The sequence below is a fragment of the Salvelinus alpinus genome, chromosome 11, assembly GCF_045679555.1.
Source record: "Salvelinus alpinus chromosome 11, SLU_Salpinus.1, whole genome shotgun sequence".
In the NCBI taxonomy this organism is placed as follows: Eukaryota; Metazoa; Chordata; class Actinopteri; order Salmoniformes; family Salmonidae; genus Salvelinus; species Salvelinus alpinus.
The window spans coordinates 68,185,598-68,209,597 of record NC_092096.1 but is presented as its reverse complement, the minus strand read 5'-3'; the positions used below and the strand labels follow the sequence as shown (position 1 = coordinate 68,209,597).

Sequence of the window (24,000 nt, the reverse complement as noted above, 5' to 3'; positions counted from 1 at the left end):
GGGAGAGAGGGGGGGAAGAAAACAAAATCGTAGCAAAAAGAGCATGAAAAGAGGAGGAGAAAATGTGAGGGAGAAAGAGAAGGTTATAGAAGGAGAAGAGGAGGAGAAATGGAGAGGAGAGAGAGAGCGAGAGACAACAAACTTGGGAAAATTATGCAGAAGATTGGGGAAATCCTCTGCATTATCATTAACAGCAGACTCGTACATTTCCTCAGTCAAAACAATGTACTGTGCAAATGTCAAATTTACTTTTTACCAAATTACCGTACGACAGACCATGTATTCACCCTGGGCTCCCGAGTGGCGCAGTGGTCTAAGGCACTGTATCTGAGTGCTAGAGGCGTCACTACAGACACCCTGGTTCGGCGGCCTACCCTTCCTGCCAAATGTATGACCATATTAGAAACACATATTTCCCTCAGATTACACAGACCTACAAAGAATTTGAAAACAAACACAATTTTGATAAACTCCCATATCTACTAGGTGAAATACCACAGTGTGCATCACAGCAGCAAGATTTGTGACCTGTTGCCACAAGAAAAGGTCAACCAGTGAAGAACAAACACAATTGTAAATACAACCAATATTTATGTTTATTTATATTCCCTTTTGTACTTTAACTATTTCTACATCGTTACAACACTGTATGTAGACTTAATATGATATTTGCAACGTCTTGATTCTTTTGGAACTTTACGTGTTTACTGTTTATTTTTTATTATTCATTTCACATTTGTTTATTATCTGTTTTACTGCTTTGGCAATGTAAACATACGTACAGTGCCTTCGGAAAGTATTCAGAGCCCTTGACTTTTTCCACATTTTGTTACGTTACAACCTTGTTCTAAAATTGATTACATCGTTTTTCCCCCTTCAATCTAGACACAATACCCCATAATGACATCACAATACCCCATAATGACATCACAATACCCCATAATGACATCACAATACTCCATATTGACATCACAATACCCCATAATGACATCACAATACCCCATAATGACATCAAAACAGTAAGTATTACATAAGTATTCAGACCTTTTACTCAGTACTTAGTACTTTGACGCACAATGATTACAGCCTTGAGTGTTCTTGGGTATGATGCTACAAGCTTGGCACGCCATTCTTCTCTGCAGATCCTCTCAAGCTCTGTCAGGTTGGATGAGGGGCGTCACTGCACACCTATTTTCAGGTCTCTCCAGAGATGTTAGATCAGGTTCAAGTCCGGTCTCTGGCTTGGCCACTCAAGGACATTCAGAAACTTGTCCCGAAGCCACTCCTGCGTTGTCTTGGCTGTGTGCTTAGGGTCGTTTGTCTTGCCCTGACCATAGAGAGCCCTTGGTTCTTTATGGTGTTGTAGGTCAGGGCGTGACTAGGGAGTGTTCTAGTCTTTTCTATGTTGGTGCTCTTGATATGGTTCCCAATTAGAGGCAGCTGATGTTCGTTGTCTTGTTGTGTTTTGTGCACTACGGCTTTCACGTTTGTAGTAGTTTGTTTATTGTTTTGTTTAAGTTTCACAGCAATAAAAGATGTGGAACTCAAATCACGCTGCGCCTTGATCCGACCTTTTCTACGAGCGTGACATCGTTGTCCTGTTGGAAGGTGAACCTTCGCCCCAGTCTGAGGTCCTGAGCAGGTTTTCATCAAGGATCTCTCTGTACTTTTCTCCGTTCATCTTTCCCTCGATCCTGACTAGTCTCCCAGTCCCTGCCGCTGAAAAACAGACCAGAGAATCTTGTTTCTCATGGTCTGAGAGTCTTTAGGTGCCTTTTGGTAAACTCCAAGCGGGCTGTCATGTGCCTTTTACTGAGGAGTGGCTTCCGTCTGGCCACTCTACCAGAAAGGCCTGATTGGTGGAGTGCTGCAGAGATGGTTGTCCTTCTGGAAGTTTCTCTCATCTCCACAGAGGAACTATAGAGCTCTGTCAGAGTGACCATCGGGTTCTTGGTCACCTCCCTAACTAAGGCCCTTCTCCCCCGATCGCTCAGTTTGGCTGGGTGGCCAGCGCTAGGAAGAGTCTTGGTGGTTCCAAACTTCTTCCATTTAAGAATGATGGAGGCCACTGTGTTCTTGGGGACCTTCAATGCTGCAGAAACGTTTTGGTACCCTTCCCCAGATCTGTGCCTCGACACAATCCTGTCTCAGAGCTCTAAGGACAATTGGGTTTTGCTCTGACATGCACTGTCAACTGTGGGACCTTATATAGACAGGTGTGTGCCTTTCCAAATCATGTCCAATCAATTTAATTTACTACAGGTGGACTCCAATCAAGTTGTAGAAACATCTCAAGGATGACCAATGGAAACAGGATGCACCTGAGCTCAATTTCGATTCTCATAGCAAAGAGTCAGAATACTTATGCAAATAAGGTATTTCTGTTTTTTATTTTTAATACAATTGCAAACATTTCAAAAAAATCTGTTTTCACTTTTTCATTATGGGGTTTTGTCTGTTGATTAATGAGGAAAAAAACTACGTAATCCATTTTAGAATAAGGTTGTAAGGTAGATCCTTCCGAAGGCACTGTATGTTTCCCATGCCAATAAAGCCCCTTGAATTGAATTGAAAGAGAGAGAGAGAAAGAGAGAGAGGGACAGAGAGAGAGAGGCTTGAATGACTGTTCACCACAGGGACATTATCAGCATTCACGGCTGCACTGGAGCAAATTAGGCCCTGTGTTTAGCCTTTCGCCTTCCTCCGTGGAAAGACACTACAGTAAGACAGACTCACACTGGGGGGAAACAAACGCAACGGCAACAGACCAAACCACCAACCGTATAATTCCCTCTGCCTTTCAGCTGGCCTCGAAGTGATTTTGTGTGTGCCTCTAAAAAGTCTCTAAGAGAAATCCAATAATGTGTTTATGCTTGTATGACAAGAGAGATGGTAATTTCCTCTGAAGGACAAAATGCACTCTTTCTCTCTCTGTGTCTCTGTGTCTCTGTGTCTGTCTGTGTCTGTGTGTGTGTGTGTGTGTGTGTGTGTGTGTGTGTGTGTGTGTGTGTGTGTGTGTGTGTGTGTGTGTGTGTGTGTGTGTGTGTGTGTGTGTGTGTGTGTGTGTGTGCGTGCGTGCGTGCGTGTGTGTGTGTACAGGTTTGCATGTGTGTAGTCAATAGCCATGTAATCATCCCCGCAAAGAGACTGATGAATACTATGTCCATCACATCAGAAGGTTAATCACACAAAAAAGAAGCTTTCTCTTCAAGGAATAATACCAGAAAATACTATTTAATAGCAGAGACGTCTCTTCAAGGAATAATACCAGAAAATACTATTTAATAGCAGAGACGTCTCTTCAAGGAATAATACCAGAAAAGACTATTTAATAGCAGAGAAGTCTCTTCAAGGAATAATACCAGAAAATACTATTTAATAGCAGAGACGTCTCTTCAAGGAATAATACCAGAAAATACTATTTAATAGCAGAGACGTCTCTTCAAGGAATAATACCAGAAAAGACTATTTAATAGCAGAGAAGTCTCTTCAAGGAATAATACCAGAAAATACTATTTAATAGCAGAGACGTCTCTTCAAGGAATAATACCAGAAAATACTATTTAATAGCAGAGAAGTCTCTTCAAGGAATAATACCAGAAAATACTATTTAATAGCAGAGAAGTCTCTTCAAGGAATAATACCAGAAAATACTATTTAATAGCAGAGAAGTCTCTTCAAGGAATAATACCAGAAAATACTATTTAATAGCAGAGATGTCTCTTCAAGGAATAATACCAGGAAATACTATTTAATAGCAAAGACGTCTCCTTCTGTTCTACATTTGATATGCTCTATAAAAGCATTAGCAGGTTCTTCCTCACCTTTACATTTATATTGTTAAAGAATACATTCTGGGAATTTTATCCATCCCTATTCTAAACATTTAATATGACAATAACTTCTGCTGTTGCAATGCGCTGTTGTGCTAGTATCTTTTAGTATTTCATCAATCTGTTTGTATTTATTTAATCAGTTTGTATTTAATCAATCTGTTTGTATTTATTTAATCAGTTTGTATTTAATCAATCTGTTTGTATTTATTTAATCAGTTTGTATTTAATCAATATGTTTGTATTTATTTAATCAGTTTGTATTTAATCAATCTGTTTTGTATTTAATCAATCAGTTTGTATTTAATCAATCAGTTTGTATGTATTTAATCTGTTTGTATTTAATCAATCTGTTTGTATTTAATCAATCTGTTTGTATTTAATCAATCGGTTTGTATTTAATCAATCGGTTTGTATTTAATCAATCTGTTTGTATTTAATCAATCGGTTTGTATTTATTTAATCAGTTTGTATTTAATCAATCAGTTTGTATTTATTTAATCAGTTTGTATTTATTTAATCAGTTTGTATTTATTTAATCAGTTTGTATTTAATCAATCAGTTTGTATTTAATCAATCCGTTTCTGAACCTTTAATATTTGTATTGTTTGTGCTCTTGCCGTGCTTGGTGGTGTTCTAGTGACTGTGAGGTGAAGGATGTGGAGTCTGTCTGTACCTCTATGTTTGGTTTGTTGGAATAGAAGTGTGGGCTATATACCGTGGCATAGTCTGACATCTGCCATGCAAACATAAACATAGACGTTTCTTTTGTAACTCTGTTTCGTCTGGTGGTGGAAAGTTCATCTGTAAAAACTTCTGTCACTCTTGTTTGTTCTGTTGATAGAGAACATACCATACAGTTTATACAAATGAAAGACTTTGTTGGGCTTGCGGTCAATAGAGAATGTGAAATGTGTCCAAATAAATAAAGACTTGTTGTGTCTATTGATTATTGAACCTTGATTTAACTAGGCAAGTCAGTTAAGAACAAATACTTATTTACAATGACGGCCTACCGGGGAACAGTGGGTTAACTGCCTTGTTCAGGGGCAGAATGACAGATTTTTACCTTGTTAGCTCGGGGATATCGATCTAGCAACCTTTTGGTTATTGGCTAAACGCTCTAACCACTAGGCTACCTGCCTCCCCAAGTTTCTGTTGGTATGTTGTTGTGTCTGTTAGTGTGTTGTTGTGTCTGTTGGTGTGTTGTTGTGTCTGTTGCTGTGGTGATGCGTATGTTGGTGTGCTGTTGTGTCTGTTAGTGTGTTGTTGTGCCTGTTGGTGTGTATCTGTTGGTGTGCCGTTGTGTTTGTTGGTGTGTAGCTGTGTCTGTTGGTGTGTTGTCGTATCTGTTGTTGTGCCTGTTGGTGTGCTGTTGTGTCTGTTGGTGTGCTGTTGTGTCTGTTGGTGTCAATTGGTGTGTTGTTGTGTCTGTTGGTGTGCTGTTGTGTCTGTTGGTGTGCTGGTGTGTCTGTTCGTGTGTAGTTGTGTCTGTTGGTTTGCTGGTGGTGTCTGTTGGTGTGTGTCTGTTGGAGTGTTGTTGTGTCTGTTGTGTCTGTTTGTGTGTTGTTGTGTCTGTTTGTGTGTTGTTGTGTCTGTTGGTTTACTGGTGTGTCTGTTGGTGTGTTGGTGTGTTATTGTGTCTGTTGGTGTGTAGTTGTGTCTGTTGGTGTGTTGGTGTGTTATTGTGTCTGTTGGTGTGTAGTTGTGTCTGTTGGTGTGCTGTTGTGTTATTGTGTCTGTTGGTGTGTAGTTGTGTCTGTTTGTGTGTAGTTGTGTCTGTTGGTGTGTTGTTGAGCCTGACGGTGTTTTGTTGTGTCTGTTGGTGTGTTGCTGTGTCTGTTGGTGTGTTGCTGTGTCTGTTGGTGTGTAGCTGTGTCTGTTGGTGTGTTGCTGTGTCTGTTGGTGTGTTGCTGTGTCTGTTGGTGTGTAGCTGTGTCTGTTGGTGTGTTGCTGTGTCTGTTGGTGTGTTGCTGTGTCTGTTGGTGTGTTGCTGTGTCTGTTGGTGTGTTGCTGTGTCTGTTGGTGTGTTGCTGTGTCTGTTGGTGTGTTGTTGTGTCTGTTGGTGTGTTGCTGTGTCTGTTGGTGTGTTGCTGTGTCTGTTGGTGTGTTGCTGTGTCTGTTGGTGTGTTGTTGTGTCTGTCCGTGTGTTGTTGTGTGTGTTGTTGTATCTGTTAGTGTCTGTTGATGTGTAGCTGTGTCTGTTGTGTCCGTTGTTGTTCTGTTGTATCTGTTCGTGTCTGTTGTTGTGTAGCTGTGTCTGTTGGTGTGGTGGTGTGTTTGTTGGTGTGTTGTTGTGTGTGTTGTTGTATCTGTTAGTGTCTGTTGTTGTGTAGCTGTGTCTGTTGGTGTGTTACTGTGTCTGTTGGTGTGTTGCTGTGTCTGTTGGTGTGTAGCTGTGTCTGTTGGTGTGTTGCTGTGTCTGTTGTTGTGTAGCTGTGTCTGTTGGTGTGGTGGTGTGTTTGTTGGTGTGTTGTTGTGTGTGTTGTTGTATCTGTTAGTGTCTGTTGTTGTGTAGCTGTGTCTGTTGTTGTGTAGCTGTGTTTGTTGGTGTTTGTTGGTGTGTTGTTGTATCTGTTAGTGTCTGTTGTTGTGTAGCTGTGTCTGTTGTTGTGTAGCTGTGTTTGTTGGTGTGTTGTTGTGTGTGTTGTTGTATCTGTTAGTGTCTGTTGTTGTGTAGCTGTGTCTGTTGGTGTGTTGCTGTGTCTGTTGGTGTGTAGCTGTGTCTGTTGGTGTGTTGCTGTGTCTGTTGGTGTGTAGCTGTGTCTGTTGGTGTGTTGCTGTGTCTGTTGGTGTGTAGCTGTGTCTGTTGGTGTGTTGCTGTGTCTGTTGGTGTGTTGCTGTGTCTGTTGGTGTGTAGCTGTGTCTGTTGGTGTGTAGCTGTGTCTGTTGGTGTGTTGCTGTGTCTGTTGGTGTGTTGCTGTGTCTGTTGGTGTGTTGCTGTGTCTGTTGGTGTGTTGCTGTGTCTGTTGTTGTGTAGCTGTGTTTGTTGGTGTGTTGTTGTGTGTGTTGTTGTATCTGTTAGTGTCTGTTGTTGTGTAGCTGTGTCTGTTGGTGTGTTGCTGTGTCTGTTGGTGTGTAGCTGTGTCTGTTGGTGTGTTGCTGTGTCTGTTGGTGTGTAGCTGTGTCTGTTGGTGTGTTGCTGTGTCTGTTGGTGTGTAGCTGTGTCTGTTGGTGTGTTGCTGTGTCTGTTGGTGTGTTGCTGTGTCTGTTGGTGTGTAGCTGTGTCTGTTGGTGTGTAGCTGTGTCTGTTGGTGTGTAGCTGTGTCTGTTGGTGTGTTGCTGTGTCTGTTGGTGTGTTGCTGTGTGTGTTGTTGTATCTGTTAGTGTCTGTTGTTGTGTAGCTGTGTCTGTTGGTGTGTTGCTGTGTCTGTTGGTGTGTAGCTGTGTCTGTTGGTGTGTTGCTGTGTCTGTTGGTGTGTAGCTGTGTCTGTTGGTGTGTTGCTGTGTCTGTTGGTGTGTAGCTGTGTCTGTTGGTGTGTTGCTGTGTCTGTTGGTGTGTTGCTGTGTCTGTTGGTGTGTAGCTGTGTCTGTTGGTGTGTTGCTGTGTCTGTTGGTGTGTAGCTGTGTCTGTTGGTGTGTTGCTGTGTCTGTTGGTGTGTAGCTGTGTCTGTTGGTGTGTTGCTGTGTCTGTTGGTGTGTTGCTGTGTCTGTTGGTGTGTAGCTGTGTCTGTTGGTGTGTAGCTGTGTCTGTTGGTGTGTTGCTGTGTCTGTTGGTGTGTTGCTGTGTCTGTTGGTGTGTTGCTGTGTCTGTTGGTGTGTTGCTGTGTCTGTTGTTGTGTAGCTGTGTTTGTTGGTGTGTTGTTGTGTGTGTTGTTGTATCTGTTAGTGTCTGTTGTTGTGTAGCTGTGTCTGTTGGTGTGTTGCTGTGTCTGTTGGTGTGTAGCTGTGTCTGTTGGTGTGTTGCTGTGTCTGTTGGTGTGTAGCTGTGTCTGTTGGTGTGTTGCTGTGTCTGTTGGTGTGTAGCTGTGTCTGTTGGTGTGTTGCTGTGTCTGTTGGTGTGTTGCTGTGTCTGTTGGTGTGTAGCTGTGTCTGTTGGTGTGTAGCTGTGTCTGTTGGTGTGTAGCTGTGTCTGTTGGTGTGTTGCTGTGTCTGTTGGTGTGTTGCTGTGTCTGTTGTTGTGTAGCTGTGTCTGTTGGTGTGTTGCTGTGTCTGTTGGTGTGTTGCTGTGTCTGTTGGTGTGTAGCTGTGTCTGTTGGTGTGTAGCTGTGTCTGTTGGTGTGTAGCTGTGTCTGTTGGTGTGTAGCTGTGTTTGTTGGTGTGTTGTTGTGTGTGTTGTTGTATCTGTTAGTGTCTGTTGATGTGTAGCTGTGTCTGTTGGTGTGTTGCTGTGTCTGTTGGTGTGTTGCTGTGTCTGTTGGTGTGTAGCTGTGTCTGTTGGTGTGTAGCTGTGTTTGTTGGTGTGTTGTTGTGTGTGTTGTTGTATCTGTTAGTGTCTGTTGTTGTGTAGCTGTGTCTGTTGGTGTGTTGCTGTGTCTGTTGGTGTGTAGCTGTGTCTGTTGGTGTGTTGCTGTGTCTGTTGGTGTGTAGCTGTGTCTGTTGGTGTGTTGCTGTGTCTGTTGGTGTGTAGCTGTGTCTGTTGGTGTGTTGCTGTGTCTGTTGGTGTGTTGCTGTGTCTGTTGGTGTGTAGCTGTGTCTGTTGGTGTGTAGCTGTGTCTGTTGGTGTGTTGCTGTGTCTGTTGGTGTGTTGCTGTGTCTGTTGGTGTGTTGCTGTGTCTGTTGGTGTGTTGCTGTGTCTGTTGTTGTGTAGCTGTGTTTGTTGGTGTGTTGTTGTGTGTGTTGTTGTATCTGTTAGTGTCTGTTGTTGTGTAGCTGTGTCTGTTGGTGTGTTGCTGTGTCTGTTGGTGTGTAGCTGTGTCTGTTGGTGTGTTGCTGTGTCTGTTGGTGTGTAGCTGTGTCTGTTGGTGTGTTGCTGTGTCTGTTGGTGTGTAGCTGTGTCTGTTGGTGTGTTGCTGTGTCTGTTGGTGTGTTGCTGTGTCTGTTGGTGTGTAGCTGTGTCTGTTGGTGTGTAGCTGTGTCTGTTGGTGTGTAGCTGTGTCTGTTGGTGTGTTGCTGTGTCTGTTGGTGTGTTGCTGTGTCTGTTGTTGTGTAGCTGTGTCTGTTGGTGTGTTGCTGTGTCTGTTGGTGTGTTGCTGTGTCTGTTGGTGTGTAGCTGTGTCTGTTGGTGTGTAGCTGTGTCTGTTGGTGTGTAGCTGTGTCTGTTGGTGTGTAGCTGTGTTTGTTGGTGTGTTGTTGTGTGTGTTGTTGTATCTGTTAGTGTCTGTTGATGTGTAGCTGTGTCTGTTGGTGTGTTGCTGTGTCTGTTGGTGTGTTGCTGTGTCTGTTGGTGTGTAGCTGTGTCTGTTGTTGTGTAGCTGTGTTTGTTGGTGTGTTGTTGTGTGTGTTGTTGTATCTGTTAGTGTCTGTTGTTGTGTAGCTGTGTCTGTTGGTGTGTTGCTGTGTCTGTTGGTGTGTAGCTGTGTCTGTTGGTGTGTTGCTGTGTCTGTTGGTGTGTAGCTGTGTCTGTTGGTGTGTTGCTGTGTCTGTTGGTGTGTAGCTGTGTCTGTTGGTGTGTTGCTGTGTCTGTTGGTGTGTTGCTGTGTCTGTTGGTGTGTAGCTGTGTCTGTTGGTGTGTAGCTGTGTCTGTTGGTGTGTAGCTGTGTCTGTTGGTGTGTTGCTGTGTCTGTTGGTGTGTTGCTGTGTCTGTTGTTGTGTAGCTGTGTCTGTTGGTGTGTTGCTGTGTCTGTTGGTGTGTTGCTGTGTCTGTTGGTGTGTAGCTGTGTCTGTTGGTGTGTAGCTGTGTCTGTTGGTGTGTAGCTGTGTCTGTTGGTGTGTAGCTGTGTTTGTTGGTGTGTTGTTGTGTGTGTTGTTGTATCTGTTAGTGTCTGTTGATGTGTAGCTGTGTCTGTTGGTGTGTTGCTGTGTCTGTTGGTGTGTTGCTGTGTCTGTTGGTGTGTAGCTGTGTCTGTTGGTGTGTAGCTGTGTTTGTTGGTGTGTTGTTGTGTGTGTTGTTGTATCTGTTAGTGTCTGTTGTTGTGTAGCTGTGTCTGTTGGTGTGTTGCTGTGTCTGTTGGTGTGTAGCTGTGTCTGTTGGTGTGTTGCTGTGTCTGTTGGTGTGTAGCTGTGTCTGTTGGTGTGTTGCTGTGTCTGTTGGTGTGTAGCTGTGTCTGTTGGTGTGTTGCTGTGTCTGTTGGTGTGTTGCTGTGTCTGTTGGTGTGTAGCTGTGTCTGTTGGTGTGTAGCTGTGTCTGTTGGTGTGTTGCTGTGTCTGTTGGTGTGTTGCTGTGTCTGTTGGTGTGTTGCTGTGTCTGTTGGTGTGTTGCTGTGTCTGTTGTTGTGTAGCTGTGTTTGTTGGTGTGTTGTTGTGTGTGTTGTTGTATCTGTTAGTGTCTGTTGTTGTGTAGCTGTGTCTGTTGGTGTGTTGCTGTGTCTGTTGGTGTGTAGCTGTGTCTGTTGGTGTGTTGCTGTGTCTGTTGGTGTGTAGCTGTGTCTGTTGGTGTGTTGCTGTGTCTGTTGGTGTGTAGCTGTGTCTGTTGGTGTGTTGCTGTGTCTGTTGGTGTGTTGCTGTGTCTGTTGGTGTGTAGCTGTGTCTGTTGGTGTGTAGCTGTGTCTGTTGGTGTGTAGCTGTGTCTGTTGGTGTGTTGCTGTGTCTGTTGATGTGTTGCTGTGTCTGTTGTTGTGTAGCTGTGTCTGTTGGTGTGTTGCTGTGTCTGTTGGTGTGTTGCTGTGTCTGTTGGTGTGTAGCTGTGTCTGTTGGTGTGTAGCTGTGTCTGTTGGTGTGTAGCTGTGTCTGTTGGTGTGTAGCTGTGTTTGTTGGTGTGTTGTTGTGTGTGTTGTTGTATCTGTTAGTGTCTGTTGATGTGTAGCTGTGTCTGTTGGTGTGTTGCTGTGTCTGTTGGTGTGTTGCTGTGTCTGTTGGTGTGTAGCTGTGTCTGTTGTTGTGTAGCTGTGTCTGTTGGTGTGTTGCTGTGTCTGTTGGTGTGTTGCTGTGTCTGTTGGTGTGTAGCTGTGTCTGTTGGTGTGTTGCTGTGTCTGTTGGTGTGTAGCTGTGTCTGTTGGTGTGTAGCTGTGTTTGTTGGTGTGTTGTTGTGTGTGTTGTTGTATCTGTTAGTGTCTGTTGATGTGTAGCTGTGTCTGTTGGTGTGTTGCTGTGTCTGTTGGTGTGTTGCTGTGTCTGTTGGTGTGTAGCTGTGTCTGTTGTTGTGTAGCTGTGTTTGTTGGTGTGTTGTTGTGTGTGTTGTTGTATCTGTTAGTGTCTGTTGATGTGTAGCTGTGTCTGTTGGTGTGTTGCTGTGTCTGTTGGTGTGTTGCTGTGTCTGTTGTTGTGTAGCTGTGTCTGTTGTTGTGTAGCTGTGTCTGTTGGTGTGTTGTTGTGTGTGTTGTTGTGTAGCTGTGTCTGATGGTGTGTTGTTGTGTGTGTTGTTGTATCTGTTAGTGTGTGTTGTTGTGTAGCTGTGTCTGTTGTTGTGTAGCTGTGTCTGTTGGTGTGTTGTTGTGTGTGTTGTTGTGTAGCTGTGTCTGATGGTGTGTTGTTGTGTGTGTTGTTGTATCTGTTAGTGTGTGTTGTTGTGTAGCTGTGTTTGTTGGTGTGTTTGTTGGTGTGTTGTTGTGTAGCTGTGTCTGATGGTGTGTTGTTGTGTCTGTTGTTGTGTAGCTGTGTTTGTTGGTGTGTTTGTTGGTGTGTTGTTGTGTAGCTGTGTCTGATGGTGTGTTGTTGTGTCTGTTGTTGTGTAGCTGTGTTTGTTGGTGTGTTTGTTGGTGTGTTGTTGTGTAGCTGTGTCTGATGGTGTGTTGTTGTGTCTGTTGTTGTGTAGCTGTGTCTGATGGTGTGTTGTTGTGTCTGTTGTTGTGTAGCTGTGTCTGATGGTGTGTTGTTGTGTCTGTTGTTGTGTAGCTGTGTCTGTTGTTGTGTTGTTGTGTCTGTTGTTGTGTAGCTGTGTCTGATGGTGTGTTGTTGTGTCTGTTGTTGTGTAGCTGTGTCTGATGGTGTGTTGTTGTGTCTGTTGTTGTGTAGCTGTGTCTGATGGTGTGTTGTTGTGTCTGTTGTTGTGTAGCTGTGTCTGATGGTGTGTTGTTGTGTCTGTTGTTGTGTTGTTGTGTCTGTTGGTGTGTGTCCCTCACCCTTTGATGTAAAGGTTGCATCAGACCGGAGAGGAGGTTGGGGTGTCCAGTCTGATGCCCGTGGCCGCAAGTCCCGCCTCTGATTGGCAGATCGTCTGCGCTGACCAGCGAGTGATGGAGAGAGTCCAGCCCTCTGATTGGCTCAAGGTAGTAGGTGTCATTTGAGTTCAAGGCAATCAGGCCCCTGTTTCAGCAAGAGGGAGAGATTAAAGAGGCATGATTGGACGAACACAAAAAATTACTACATTTAAAAATAACCAAAACAGCAACAAATATTTTATGCAGTTAAGCAACATTATTTATTTTACATAAGATAACACATATGATAATATTACATGACATGTATCATGTGGAATGTCAGTGGATTGTCACAGTAGATTTGCCCTGGGGTAGTTCCCGTGTTGACCAGCAGGGGGCGATGAAGGACCCAGAGGCCCTAAGGGAAGTGGTATTTGAGCTATAAACAACAGAGCTGTACCATATGGAGGTTTTAGCCTGTGGCCTCATACAGAGGAGCCTGGAGGGAACTTGTCCAAGAGGATAGAGGGCTGTAAAAGGCCATTTACAGGCAGAGTGAGTCACTCTCCATCATTATCTGTCAAGAGGTTGTGTGTGTGTGTGTGTGTGTGTGTGTGTGTGTGTGTGTGTGTGTGTGTGTGTGTGTGTGTGTGTGTGTGTGTGTGTGTGTGTGTGTGTGTGTGTGTGTGTGTGTGTGTGTGTGTATGCGAGTGAGAGAAAGATTGAGGAGGCTGTACCCCCTTTCATCATCAGACCCCTCCCTCCCATACACACACACACACACACACACACACACACACACACACACACACACACACACACACACACACACACACACTGGTTGCAGCTCCATTGTAATTGTAGGAATACACTCTGTAATCCCGCTGCACTGAAACAGACATTACCAAGCACTACACTCTTAGAAATGGTTCCAAAAGAGTTCTTCGACTGTCCCCATATGAGAACCCGTTTTAGTTCCATGTGGAGCCCTCTGTTGAAGGGGTTCTACATGGAACCCAAATTGGTCATTCAAAGGGTTGTCCTATGGGGACAGTCGAAGATCCCTTTTAGGTTATAGACAGCACCTTTTTTTTTTCTCAGAATGTAAGGTGAGAAAATGATTCAATGTAAAATCCATGTTATCAACAGAGAACACATTTATTAGTAAAAATTCAGCATTTATTGAAAATGAGCCTGTAAGCAAAAGAGGGACAGAAAAGAAACGACTGCGGCGGCGGTCGAAAATAAACATCCACTGTGTTTTTCCACCTCAGAGAGAAGTCATGCTTTCTGGAGTGATGTGGCTGGAGAAGGTACTGTGATCCACAGTGTGTGATGTGGCTGGAGAAGGTACTGTGATCCACAGTGTGTGCTGGAGAAGGTACTGTGATCCACAGTGTGTGCTGGAGAAGGTACTGTGATCCACAGTGTGTGCTGTGGCTGGAGAAGGTACTGTGATCCACAGTGTGTGATGTGGCTGGAGAAGGTACTGTGATCCACAGTGTGTGCTGGAGAAGGTACTGTGATCCACAGTGTGTGATGTGGCTGGAGAAGGTACTGTGATCCACAGTGTGTGCTGGAGAAGGTACTGTGATCCACAGTGTGTGCTGGAGAAGGTACTGTGATCCACAGTGTGTGCTGTGGCTGGAGAAGGTACTGTGATCCACAGTGTGTGATGTGGCTGGAGAAGGTACTGTGATCCACAGTGTGTGCTGGAGAAGGTACTGTGATCCACAGTGTGTGATGTGGCTGGAGAAGGTACTGTGATCCACAGTGTGTGCTGGAGAAGGTACTGTGATCCACAGTGTGTGCTGGAGAAGGTACTGTGATCCACAGTGTGTGCTGTGGCTGGAGAAGGTACTGTGATCCACAGTGTGTGATGTGGCTGGAGAAGGTACTGTGATCCACAGTGTGTGCTGGAGAAGGTACTGTGATCCACAGTGTGTGATGTGGCTGGAGAAGGTACTGTGATCCACAGTGTGTAATGTGGCTGGAGAAGGTACTGTGATCCACAGTGTGTGATGTGGCTGGAGAAGGTACTGTGATCCACAGTGTGTGATGTGGCTGGAGAAGGTACTGTGATCCACAGTGTGTGATGTGGCTGGAGAAGGTACTGTGATCCACAGTGTGTGATGTGGCTGGAGAAGGTACTGTGATCCACAGTGTGTGATGTGGCTGGAGAAGGTACTGTGATCCACAGTGTGTGATGTGGCTGGAGAAGGTACTGTGATCCACAGTGTGTGATGTGGCTGGAGAAGGTACTGTGATCCACAGTGTGTGATGTGGCTGGAGAAGGTACTGTGATCCACAGTGTGTGATGTGGCTGGAGAAGGTACTGTGATCCACAGTGTGTGATGTGGCTGGAGAAGGTACTGTGATCCACAGTGTGTGCTGGAGAAGGTACTGTGAAACACAGTGTGTGATGTGGCTGGAGAAGGTACTGTGATCCACAGTGTGTGCTGTGGCTGGAGAAGGTACTGTGATCCACAGTGTGTGCTGGAGAAGGTACTGTGATCCACAGTGTGTGATGTGGCTGGAGAAGGTACTGTGATCCACAGTGTGTGCTGTGGCTGGAGAAGGTACTGTGATCCACAGTGTGTGATGTGGCTGGAGAAGGTACTGTGATCCACAGTGTGTGCTGTGGCTGGAGAAGGTACTGTGATCCACAGTGTGGCTGGAGAAGGTACTGTGATCCACAGTGTGTGCTGGAGAAGGTACTGTGATCCACAGTGTGTGCTGGAGAAGGTACTGTGATCCACAGTGTGTGCTGGAGAAGGTACTGTGATCCACAGTGTGTGATGTGGCTGGAGAAGGTACTGTGATCCACAGTGTGTGCTGGAGAAGGTACTGTGATCCACAGTGTGTGCTGTGGCTGGAGAAGGTACTGTGATCCACAGTGTGTGCTGGAGAAGGTACTGTGATCCACAGTGTGTGCTGTGGCTGGAGAAGGTACTGTGATCCACAGTGTGTGATGTGGCTGGAGAAGGTACTGTGATCCACAGTGTGTGATGTGGCTGGAGAAGGTACTGTGATCCACAGTGTGTGCTGGAGAAGGTACTGTGATCCACAGTGTGTGCTGGAGAAGGTACTGTGATCCACAGTGTGTGCTGTGGCTGGAGAAGGTACTGTGATCCACAGTGTGTGCTGTGGCTGGAGAAGGTACTGTGATCCACAGTGTGTGCTGGAGAAGGTACTGTGATCCACAGTGTGTGCTGTGGCTGGAGAAGGTACTGTGATCCACAGTGTGTGATGTTGCTGGAGAAGGTACTGTGATCCACAGTGTGTGATGTGGCTGGAGAAGGTACTGTGATCCACAGTGTGTGATGTGGCTGGAGAAGGTACTGTGATCCACAGTGTGTGATGTGGCTGGAGAAGGTACTGTGATCCACAGTGTGTGATGTGGCTGGAGAAGGTACTGTGATCCACAGTGTGTGCTGGAGAAGGTACTGTGAAACACAGTGTGTGATGTGGCTGGAGAAGGTACTGTGATCCACAGTGTGTGCTGTGGCTGGAGAAGGTACTGTGATCCACAGTGTGTGCTGGAGAAGGTACTGTGATCCACAGTGTGTGATGTGGCTGGAGAAGGTACTGTGATCCACAGTGTGTGCTGTGGCTGGAGAAGGTACTGTGATCCACAGTGTGTGATGTGGCTGGAGAAGGTACTGTGATCCACAGTGTGTGCTGTGGCTGGAGAAGGTACTGTGATCCACAGTGTGTGATGTGGCTGGAGAAGGTACTGTGATCCACAGTGTGTGATGTGGCTGGAGAAGGTACTGTGATCCACAGTGTGTGATGTGGCTGGAGAAGGTACTGTGATCCACAGTGTGTGATGTGGCTGGAGAAGGTACTGTGATCCACAGTGTGTGATGTGGCTGGAGAAGGTACTGTGATCCACAGTGTGTGATGTGGCTGGAGAAGGTACTGTGATCCACAGTGTGTGCTGGAGAAGGTACTGTGAAACACAGTGTGTGATGTGGCTGGAGAAGGTACTGTGATCCACAGTGTGTGCTGTGGCTGGAGAAGGTACTGTGATCCACAGTGTGTGCTGGAGAAGGTACTGTGATCCACAGTGTGTGATGTGGCTGGAGAAGGTACTGTGATCCACAGTGTGTGCTGTGGCTGGAGAAGGTACTGTGATCCACAGTGTGTGATGTGGCTGGAGAAGGTACTGTGATCCACAGTGTGTGCTGTGGCTGGAGAAGGTACTGTGATCCACAGTGTGGCTGGAGAAGGTACTGTGATCCACAGTGTGTGCTGGAGAAGGTACTGTGATCCACAGTGTGTGCTGGAGAAGGTACTGTGATCCACAGTGTGTGCTGGAGAAGGTACTGTGATCCACAGTGTGTGCTGTGGCTGGAGAAGGTACTGTGATCCACAGTGTGTGCTGTGGCTGGAGAAGGTACTGTGATCCACAGTGTGTGCTGTGGCTGGAGAAGGTACTGTGATCCACAGTGTGTGCTGTGGCTGGAGAAGGTACTGTGATCCACAGTGTGTGCTGTGGCTGGAGAAGGTACTGTGATCCACAGTGTGTGCTGGAGAAGGTACTGTGATCCACAGTGTGTGCTGTGGCTGGAGAAGGTACTGTGATCCACAGTGTGTGATGTGGCTGGAGAAGGTACTGTGATCCACAGTGTGTGATGTGGCTGGAGAAGGTACTGTGATCCACAGTGTGTAATGTGGCTGGAGAAGGTACTGTGATCCACAGTGTGTGATGTGGCTGGAGAAGGTACTGTGATCCACAGTGTGTGCTGGAGAAGGTACTGTGATCCACAGTGTGTGATGTGGCTGGAGAAGGTACTGTGATCCACAGTGTGTGCTGGAGAAGGTACTGTGATCCACAGTGTGTGCTGGAGAAGGTACTGTGATCCACAGTGTGTGATGTGGCTGGAGAAGGTACTGTGATCCACAGTGTTTGCTGGAGAAGGTACTGTGATCCACAGTGTGTGCTGGAGAAGGTACTGTGATCCACAGTGTGTGATGTGGCTGGAGAAGGTACTGTGATCCACAGTGTGTAATGTGGCTGGAGAAGGTACTGTGATCCACAGTGTGTGATGTGGCTGGAGAAGGTACTGTGATCCACAGTGTGTGATGTGGCTGGAGAAGGTACTGTGATCCACAGTGTGTGCTGTGGCTGGAGAAGGTACTGTGATCCACAGTGTGTGCTGGAGAAGGTACTGTGATCCACAGTGTGTGATGTGGCTGGAGAAGGTACTGTGATCCACAGTGTGTGCTGTGGCTGGAGAAGGTACTGTGATCCACAGTGTGTGATGTGGCTGGAGAAGGTACTGTGATCCACAGTGTGTGCTGTGGCTGGAGAAGGTACTGTGATCCACAGTGTGGCTGGAGAAGGTACTGTGATCCACAGTGTGTGCTGGAGAAGGTACTGTGATCCACAGTGTGTGCTGGAGAAGGTACTGTGATCCACAGTGTGTGCTGGAGAAGGTACTGTGATCCACAGTGTGTGCTGTGGCTGGAGAAGGTACTGTGATCCACAGTGTGTGCTGTGGCTGGAGAAGGTACTGTGATCCACAGTGTGTGCTGGAGAAGGTACTGTGATCCACAGTGTGTGCTGTGGCTGGAGAAGGTACTGTGATCCACAGTGTGTGCTGGAGAAGGTACTGTGATCCACAGTGTGTGCTGTGGCTGGAGAAGGTACTGTGATCCACAGTGTGTGATGTGGCTGGAGAAGGTACTGTGATCCACAGTGTGTAATGTGGCTGGAGAAGGTACTGTGATCCACAGTGTGTGATGTGGCTGGAGAAGGTACTGTGATCCACAGTGTGTGATGTGGCTGGAGAAGGTACTGTGATCCACAGTGTGTAATGTGGCTGGAGAAGGTACTGTGATCCACAGTGTGTAATGTGGCTGGAGAAGGTACTGTGATCCACAGTGTGTGCTATGGCTGGAGAAGGTACTGTGATCCACAGTGTGTGCTATGGCTGGAGAAGGTACTGTGATCCACATTGTGTAATGCACCTCCGCTATGGAGCTCTTTGTCCCAGTAGATATCAGCACAGCAAAGAAACACACACAATACATGGCAATCAAATGGGAATCAAATGGGAATCAAATGGGAATCAAATTGGTCTCATGAAAAGGTATGCATGTGAAGCATGTACACACACACACACACACACACACACACACACACACACACACACACACACACACACACACACACACACACACACACACACACACACACACACACACACCAGGCCCTTTCAGCCATGGCACGTCGAAACTGAACACAATATTCCCTGGCTTACATTGGAACCGTGACAAGTCAGGTTCGTTGAAGTTCAGGGTTTGGGTGAGTCCAGCTCACTCTCCCGTCACCACCTAATTCAATTTTGAGTCAATACAGAAACACTTCTGTCTTTGGTGCGTGACGGTGGCCAGTGGGGAATATGAGCTGGGAGGTGATATTGGAAGGGAACTGAAAATATACAACACAGCCGGAGAACTGCTACGAAGAGCGGAAAAGGGCAGGGATGGAACACAGACAATAGAACGGAATGGCAGGGATGGAACACAGACAATAGAACGGAATGGCAGGGATGGAACACAGACAATAGAACGGAATGGCAGGGATGGAACACAGACAATAGAACGGAAGGGCAGGGATGGAACACAGACAATAGAACGGAATGGCAGGGATGGAACACAGACAATAGAACGGAATGGCAGAAGGGATTCTGGAACTTTTGGGTGTTCCATGATGGAACCTTTGTTATTGATGACGAGTCTCACGAACTAATATGACTAAAGCAAGGGGGTATGACCTCACTTATCGGCATTACCAGGTACCCGTTTAACTACGCCCTCATGACGTTCCGTGTCCAAGGAAAACACGCCAGTGTGATAAAGCCTACGATTACGTAATAGAGGTTAACGCTTTGCCACCCTTTCTATAGCATGCCATTTGCTTACGACTGTTCTATGAAGTGTCTTTGGTTGGCCTTATAAAGTGATTGGCCCTCAGATTTGTATCTTGTGTGACCCTTTAGTTTAGCTCTTGCCTTTGTTGAAAGTTGTTATTTGATCAACTAAGTTTTTTTTCTCACATTCTCCGTGTAGGTTAGACATTTTCATTCTGTTGAGTTGCTGTCCTCGGTTTCACCTCACACCTGTCTCCTCAGTTTCCTCCTAACCTGTGACTGATCGCATCTCACTACATCCTCAGCCAGGACAAACAGCCACTACAAATTAGCTCCTCTTGCTGTCTGAGAGACATAAAAAGAGTATCACAGAGAAAATATTAAAGATAAAACAACTGTTATTGGAGCACAAACGTGTGTGAAACTCTGTTATCAGTCTAGGATTGGCTGAGCAGGCTGGTGGAATCCATTTCTAATCAAGAGCGATAGAAACTCGAGTTCTTCGGATCAAATTCGTGGATATATTTTTCAGGGTGTACGGGTGGCGACAGGGGACATCTTTTTCCACAGGACAAGCTCCAATTTCAAAGCATTTGATATGCAAGAAGTGTCCTATTAAATTCTGTTCTGAGGCAGGGAAAATTTAAAGACTTCTAAACTGTATCCCGAAAAGAAGATTTGAGGAATTGAATTAGCCAGCGAGTTTAATGAAAACTCACACTACTTGCCTGAGGTAGTTTACATCCAGCAACAGAGTTACGTAAAATAAAAATAAATATCAGACTGAATTCTGGGTGTTTGAGGTAGAACTTTGTTATCCCACTCTATGGTTCATTTGGAGAAACATGACAGAATTTACTCCAGCTGGAAGTTGCCTCGAGACACTGAACTAAGGTCAGTGTAGCATTTCTTCCAACTAATGATTAAGGTTAGGATTTGTAAAAATTCAAGCTGATTCTGGATCAGTGCCTAACAGGGAAACATCTACCAAGAGACTGAAAATCCAAGAACAGGTTAGAAATGATGATAAAGCCAATAAAAAATAAAAAAAATTACGTACCTCACTCCTGAACATGTGCTAAGGGCTGCCCAGGAGTCCATGTGTCCTCTTACATGCCCGTGGTAGAAGCAGTGATCCTGTGATGATGAGGGAGGGAGGGGGAGAGAGGGAGAGAGGAAGGGAGGGAGGGGGAGAGAGCGAGAGAGAGAGAGAGTCAAACATACTATACTATACCATAATGTTTATATGGACACTAAATCCTATAGGCCTGCATCTTGTGATAAATGGATTCTGGGTATTGACGCGGTGAAAAAAAAGGTTCCTATAGATCCAATGTTTCATTAGTGACCAGCTGGTACACTGCAACACAACATGTCCTGGGTTTGGACAAATGTCTCTGTCTAATCAGTAGAAATGTACAACACTCGCTCGATCCTTGATGTTTTTCGGTGACTCAATGCCGGAGCTTCACTGTTGTTGCTCCAGGACGATCTTTGCACGAGTGTTCGGAGAAAAAGATTAGCATATTTTTTACAAGGATTTCTTTTATTTTTATGCCGACAACCCTTTTGTGTGCCGAGGGTGAGGTATGTCAGACGTCCTTCCAAGGGACAGGGCTACAGGCTGCGTCATTACGTACCCATTTCGGTCTGTTGAGTGCTATACAGAGTGGGCCGAATGCCTACTGGATGCATTGGTCTTTTCCATGAAATCCAAAACAATTAGCGTTGTATGGAGAGTGCCAGTTGCCTTTGAGTCATGTTACCATAGCGACCTGAATATCAGAAGCAAGGTCGGAATGCTTCTGGCGTAGAACATTACATCGATGTCTGTGCATTCATTTAGAATCTTCGGGGGTTTCAGTGAAATGGTGTATTTTCTCTCTTATCGAGCTACCGTATGTGCTTCTATTTCTCGATACGCACGTAGATGAGGGCTGTGAGTCTGAATACAACTCCATTTTGAATTCAGCTTTCCTGCACAGTAATGCAGCACGTACATCAAGATGAAAACAGCAACAGAGGATTTAATAAAACAGAGATGTTCTTGCCTCGATATATAGCCTGCATTGTCACTGCAGTTGCATTAAACATCTTTCTTTTATGAGAAACTGCGGCTCTGTTTTTCTGCCTCTAAGAAGCAACAGAACACAAACTTCCTGTTGACCTTTGACCTGAGCTGGCTGTCCTGGAAATTATGTCACAATGGACAGGGACTTGATGTCACAATGGGCCACGGACGATGTCACAGAGCATTGTCCTCCGGTGTTGCTTTTGTGGCCCCGGGGCCTCCGCCGCAAAACACACCAACATCCAATTAATTTATTCGGAAACAAGCTTATATTGTGCATAAATGACAATTCTTGGCTATTTAAAAGGCTTTGGTCTGCCCGTCAGACTGTGAAATAAGCTCATCTATATGAACGTCAGAAGCGATGGGTACGCTCATGCATGGAGGACAGACAAATCAATTGTCAGTGAAAACGCTCCCTGCCAATCTAAGAGGCTCGTGTCTGTCTCACCACATGATGTCGATGGAGGAAAGCCTACACACAACATGTTACACACAATGCCTCTGCCATGTTTCAGGCGTGTTGTAACATGCCGTCTGGGAAGGAGTCTCCTGTAAATAAACACCTCAGAACCGCAGAAGCTCATCAACATGCACCTACAAGCATACAGAGCTTTCCTTTTATATGAAGATTGTCAGGTTGCTACTTGGGTTCACTTGAGCAGAAACAGAATAGAAAAATATGTTTTTGTTGTTGTTTAGATTTTTTTAGATTTTTTTTGTTTTTTTAAACCATGAATTGCTTTTAGAACGAGAGAACGTTCTGGGAGAAAAGGAAAAAAAATACAACCTTCACGGAAAATTGGTTGGCAATTTTACTGCTCTGTAGAGGAGGATGTGGAGGGTGTCTCGGTGGACACCATGAACAGCAAGACTCATAGATTCACTCGTTTCCTGTCTGTCTGTGTGTGTGTGTGTGTGTGTGTGTGTGTGTGTGTGTGTGTGTGTGTGTGTGTGTGTGTGTGTGTGTGTGTGTGTGTGTGTGTGTGTGTGTGTGTGTGTGTGTGTGTGTGTGTGTGTGTGTGTGTGTGTGTGTCTGTTTGTGTGTGTGTGTGTGTGTGTGTGTGTGTGTGTGTGTGTGTGTGTGTGTGTGTGTGTGTGTGTGTGTGTCTGTATGTGTGTGTGTCTGTTTGTGTCTGTGTGTGTGTGTGTGTGTGTGTGTGTGTGTGTGTGTGTGTGTGTGTGTGTGTGTGTGTGTGTGTGTGTGTGTGTGTGTGTGTGTGTGTGTGTGTGTGTGTGTGTGTGTGTGTGTGTGTGTGTGTGTGTGTGTGTGTGTGTGTGTGGTTGTGTGTGTGTGTGTGTGTGTGTGTGTGTGTGTGTGTCTGTATGTGTGTGTGTCTGTGTGTGTGTGTGTGTGTGTGTGTGTGTGTGTGTGTGTGTGTGTGTGTGTGTGTGTGTGTGTGTGTGTGTGTGTGTGTGTGTGTGTGTGTGTGTGTGTGTGTGTGTTATAAAAAAGTTTCTTTCCATCACAGTGTCACGACACTTTTCTTCTTCGTTTACGTCGAATCGCCATTCAGAGAACGTGGTCATGACTTTTGTCAGAACTCTTCAACGCCGCTACTAACAAGCCAATAAAACACCCCGCTGCCCTTTCCCACCAATCTCATTTGCATACGGCTCCAAATCGACTCTAAATGGCTGTCAAATTATGTAATTACCAACGCAGCCACTTGTGCCTCACTTTAAATATTGGCCAACTGTCTGGAAATAACATTGCGTCAGTAGGAAGCTGAAAGCACATCAACAATTTCACCTAACTCCATAGACTCTGATTAATAACACTTCTATCCAGCGTAATCTCTTAAATATAGTTTCGTCTTTAAAAAAAAAAGAATCGGTTTCATCTCTTTTATTCAGTTTCATCTCTGTAGTCGTATCACGAAGTCATATAGTAGAAGTAAGTTTCTGATTCTAACGAGGAGTAAAGATAGGAACAGGTAAGTCATGGGGGGATCTCGACACTCTTCTCCTCCACAGGCGTCTAGTCTGTCACAGCTGTAAAGGATTAACAGATTATTATCTGTGAATTATCTTCAGTTCACATTGATGTTTAACCCCCCCACCCCCCAACACCCCACCCCAACGCCCTCCCCCCCCCCCCCCCCACACTGCTGACACTGACTGGACTGGAATGTGTTATCTTGGTTTCCGTGGTCCAAAGGGTTTACCGTTTGGGTTGTAGTGGTCTGGAGGTTGGGTTTAGGGTTAACCCATAACAGTTAACCCACACCACGACCACAGTCAATTATATCTGTGTCACTGGGGGAAAAATAGACCCGGGTCACGTGACAGGGTAGATAGATGTTTCGGTTCCTCTTCCTGTTGAATGTTCTAGAAACTCTAGAGTCACGTGTTTTCTTTTAAAGAGCCGGATGCTTAATCATAAATTCACGGCCCACACTCATCTGCCCACATCCTCTGGCATTGGGTTGTTACCAGGCAGAAATAACCCGACAGGACTAAGAGTAATTCTGTAGTTCTGAGAATGAGAGATGTAGATTTCATCGGCTATTCATGTGTTGTTAATTTATAGGCTCTTTTAGTCTTTCCCTGAATACTTCATTGAATGACTTGTGGGAAGATAAAATTCTCATGCTTGGTCATGTGAGAGAGAAAATCAATGTTGTCTTTGTTGTTCTTGTTGTCCACACACACATGTAGTGTGTGTTTGTACCACCTCACAAAAGTGTGTGTGTGTGTGTGTCTGTGTGTGTGTGTCATTGAATGTGCATCAATGCTTCCTTGTTTCTGTGTGAATGTGCTTCTGTCTGTGCATGTGCCTCAGAGTGTGTGTGTGTGTGTGTGTGTGATATGTGTGTATGTGTGTGTGGTGTGTTTGTGTTGTGATATGTGTGTGTGTGTGTGTTGTGATATATGTGTGTGTGGTGTGTGTGTGTTATGATATGTGTGTGTGTGGTGTGTGTGTGTTGTGATATGTGTGTGTGTGTGTGTGTGTGTGTGTGTGTGTGTGTGTGTGTGTGTGTGTGTGTGTGTGTGTGTGTGTGTGTGTGTGTTGTGTGTGTGTGTGTGTGTGTGTGTGTGTTGTGATGTGTGTGTGTGTGTGTGTGGTGTGTCTGCGGTGTGCGTGCGTGTGTGTG

General features: G+C 45.4%; 1 protein-coding gene across 2 annotated transcripts in view; it reads right to left on the bottom strand.

Annotated features, from left to right (window-relative positions):
* The window catches only part of adam19a (ADAM metallopeptidase domain 19a), a 216,165-nt gene that overhangs the window by 41,891 nt on the left and 150,274 nt on the right, over positions 1-24,000 (bottom strand). For both annotated transcript variants that reach the window (XM_071334073.1, XM_071334074.1), the window contains 2 exons: positions 19,892-19,968; positions 11,933-12,116 (listed from right to left, as the gene is read on the bottom strand). In XM_071334073.1, the coding sequence (XP_071190174.1) occupies positions 11,933-12,116; positions 19,892-19,968 (261 nt within the window). The remainder of the gene's footprint in view (positions 1-11,932; positions 12,117-19,891; positions 19,969-24,000) is intronic.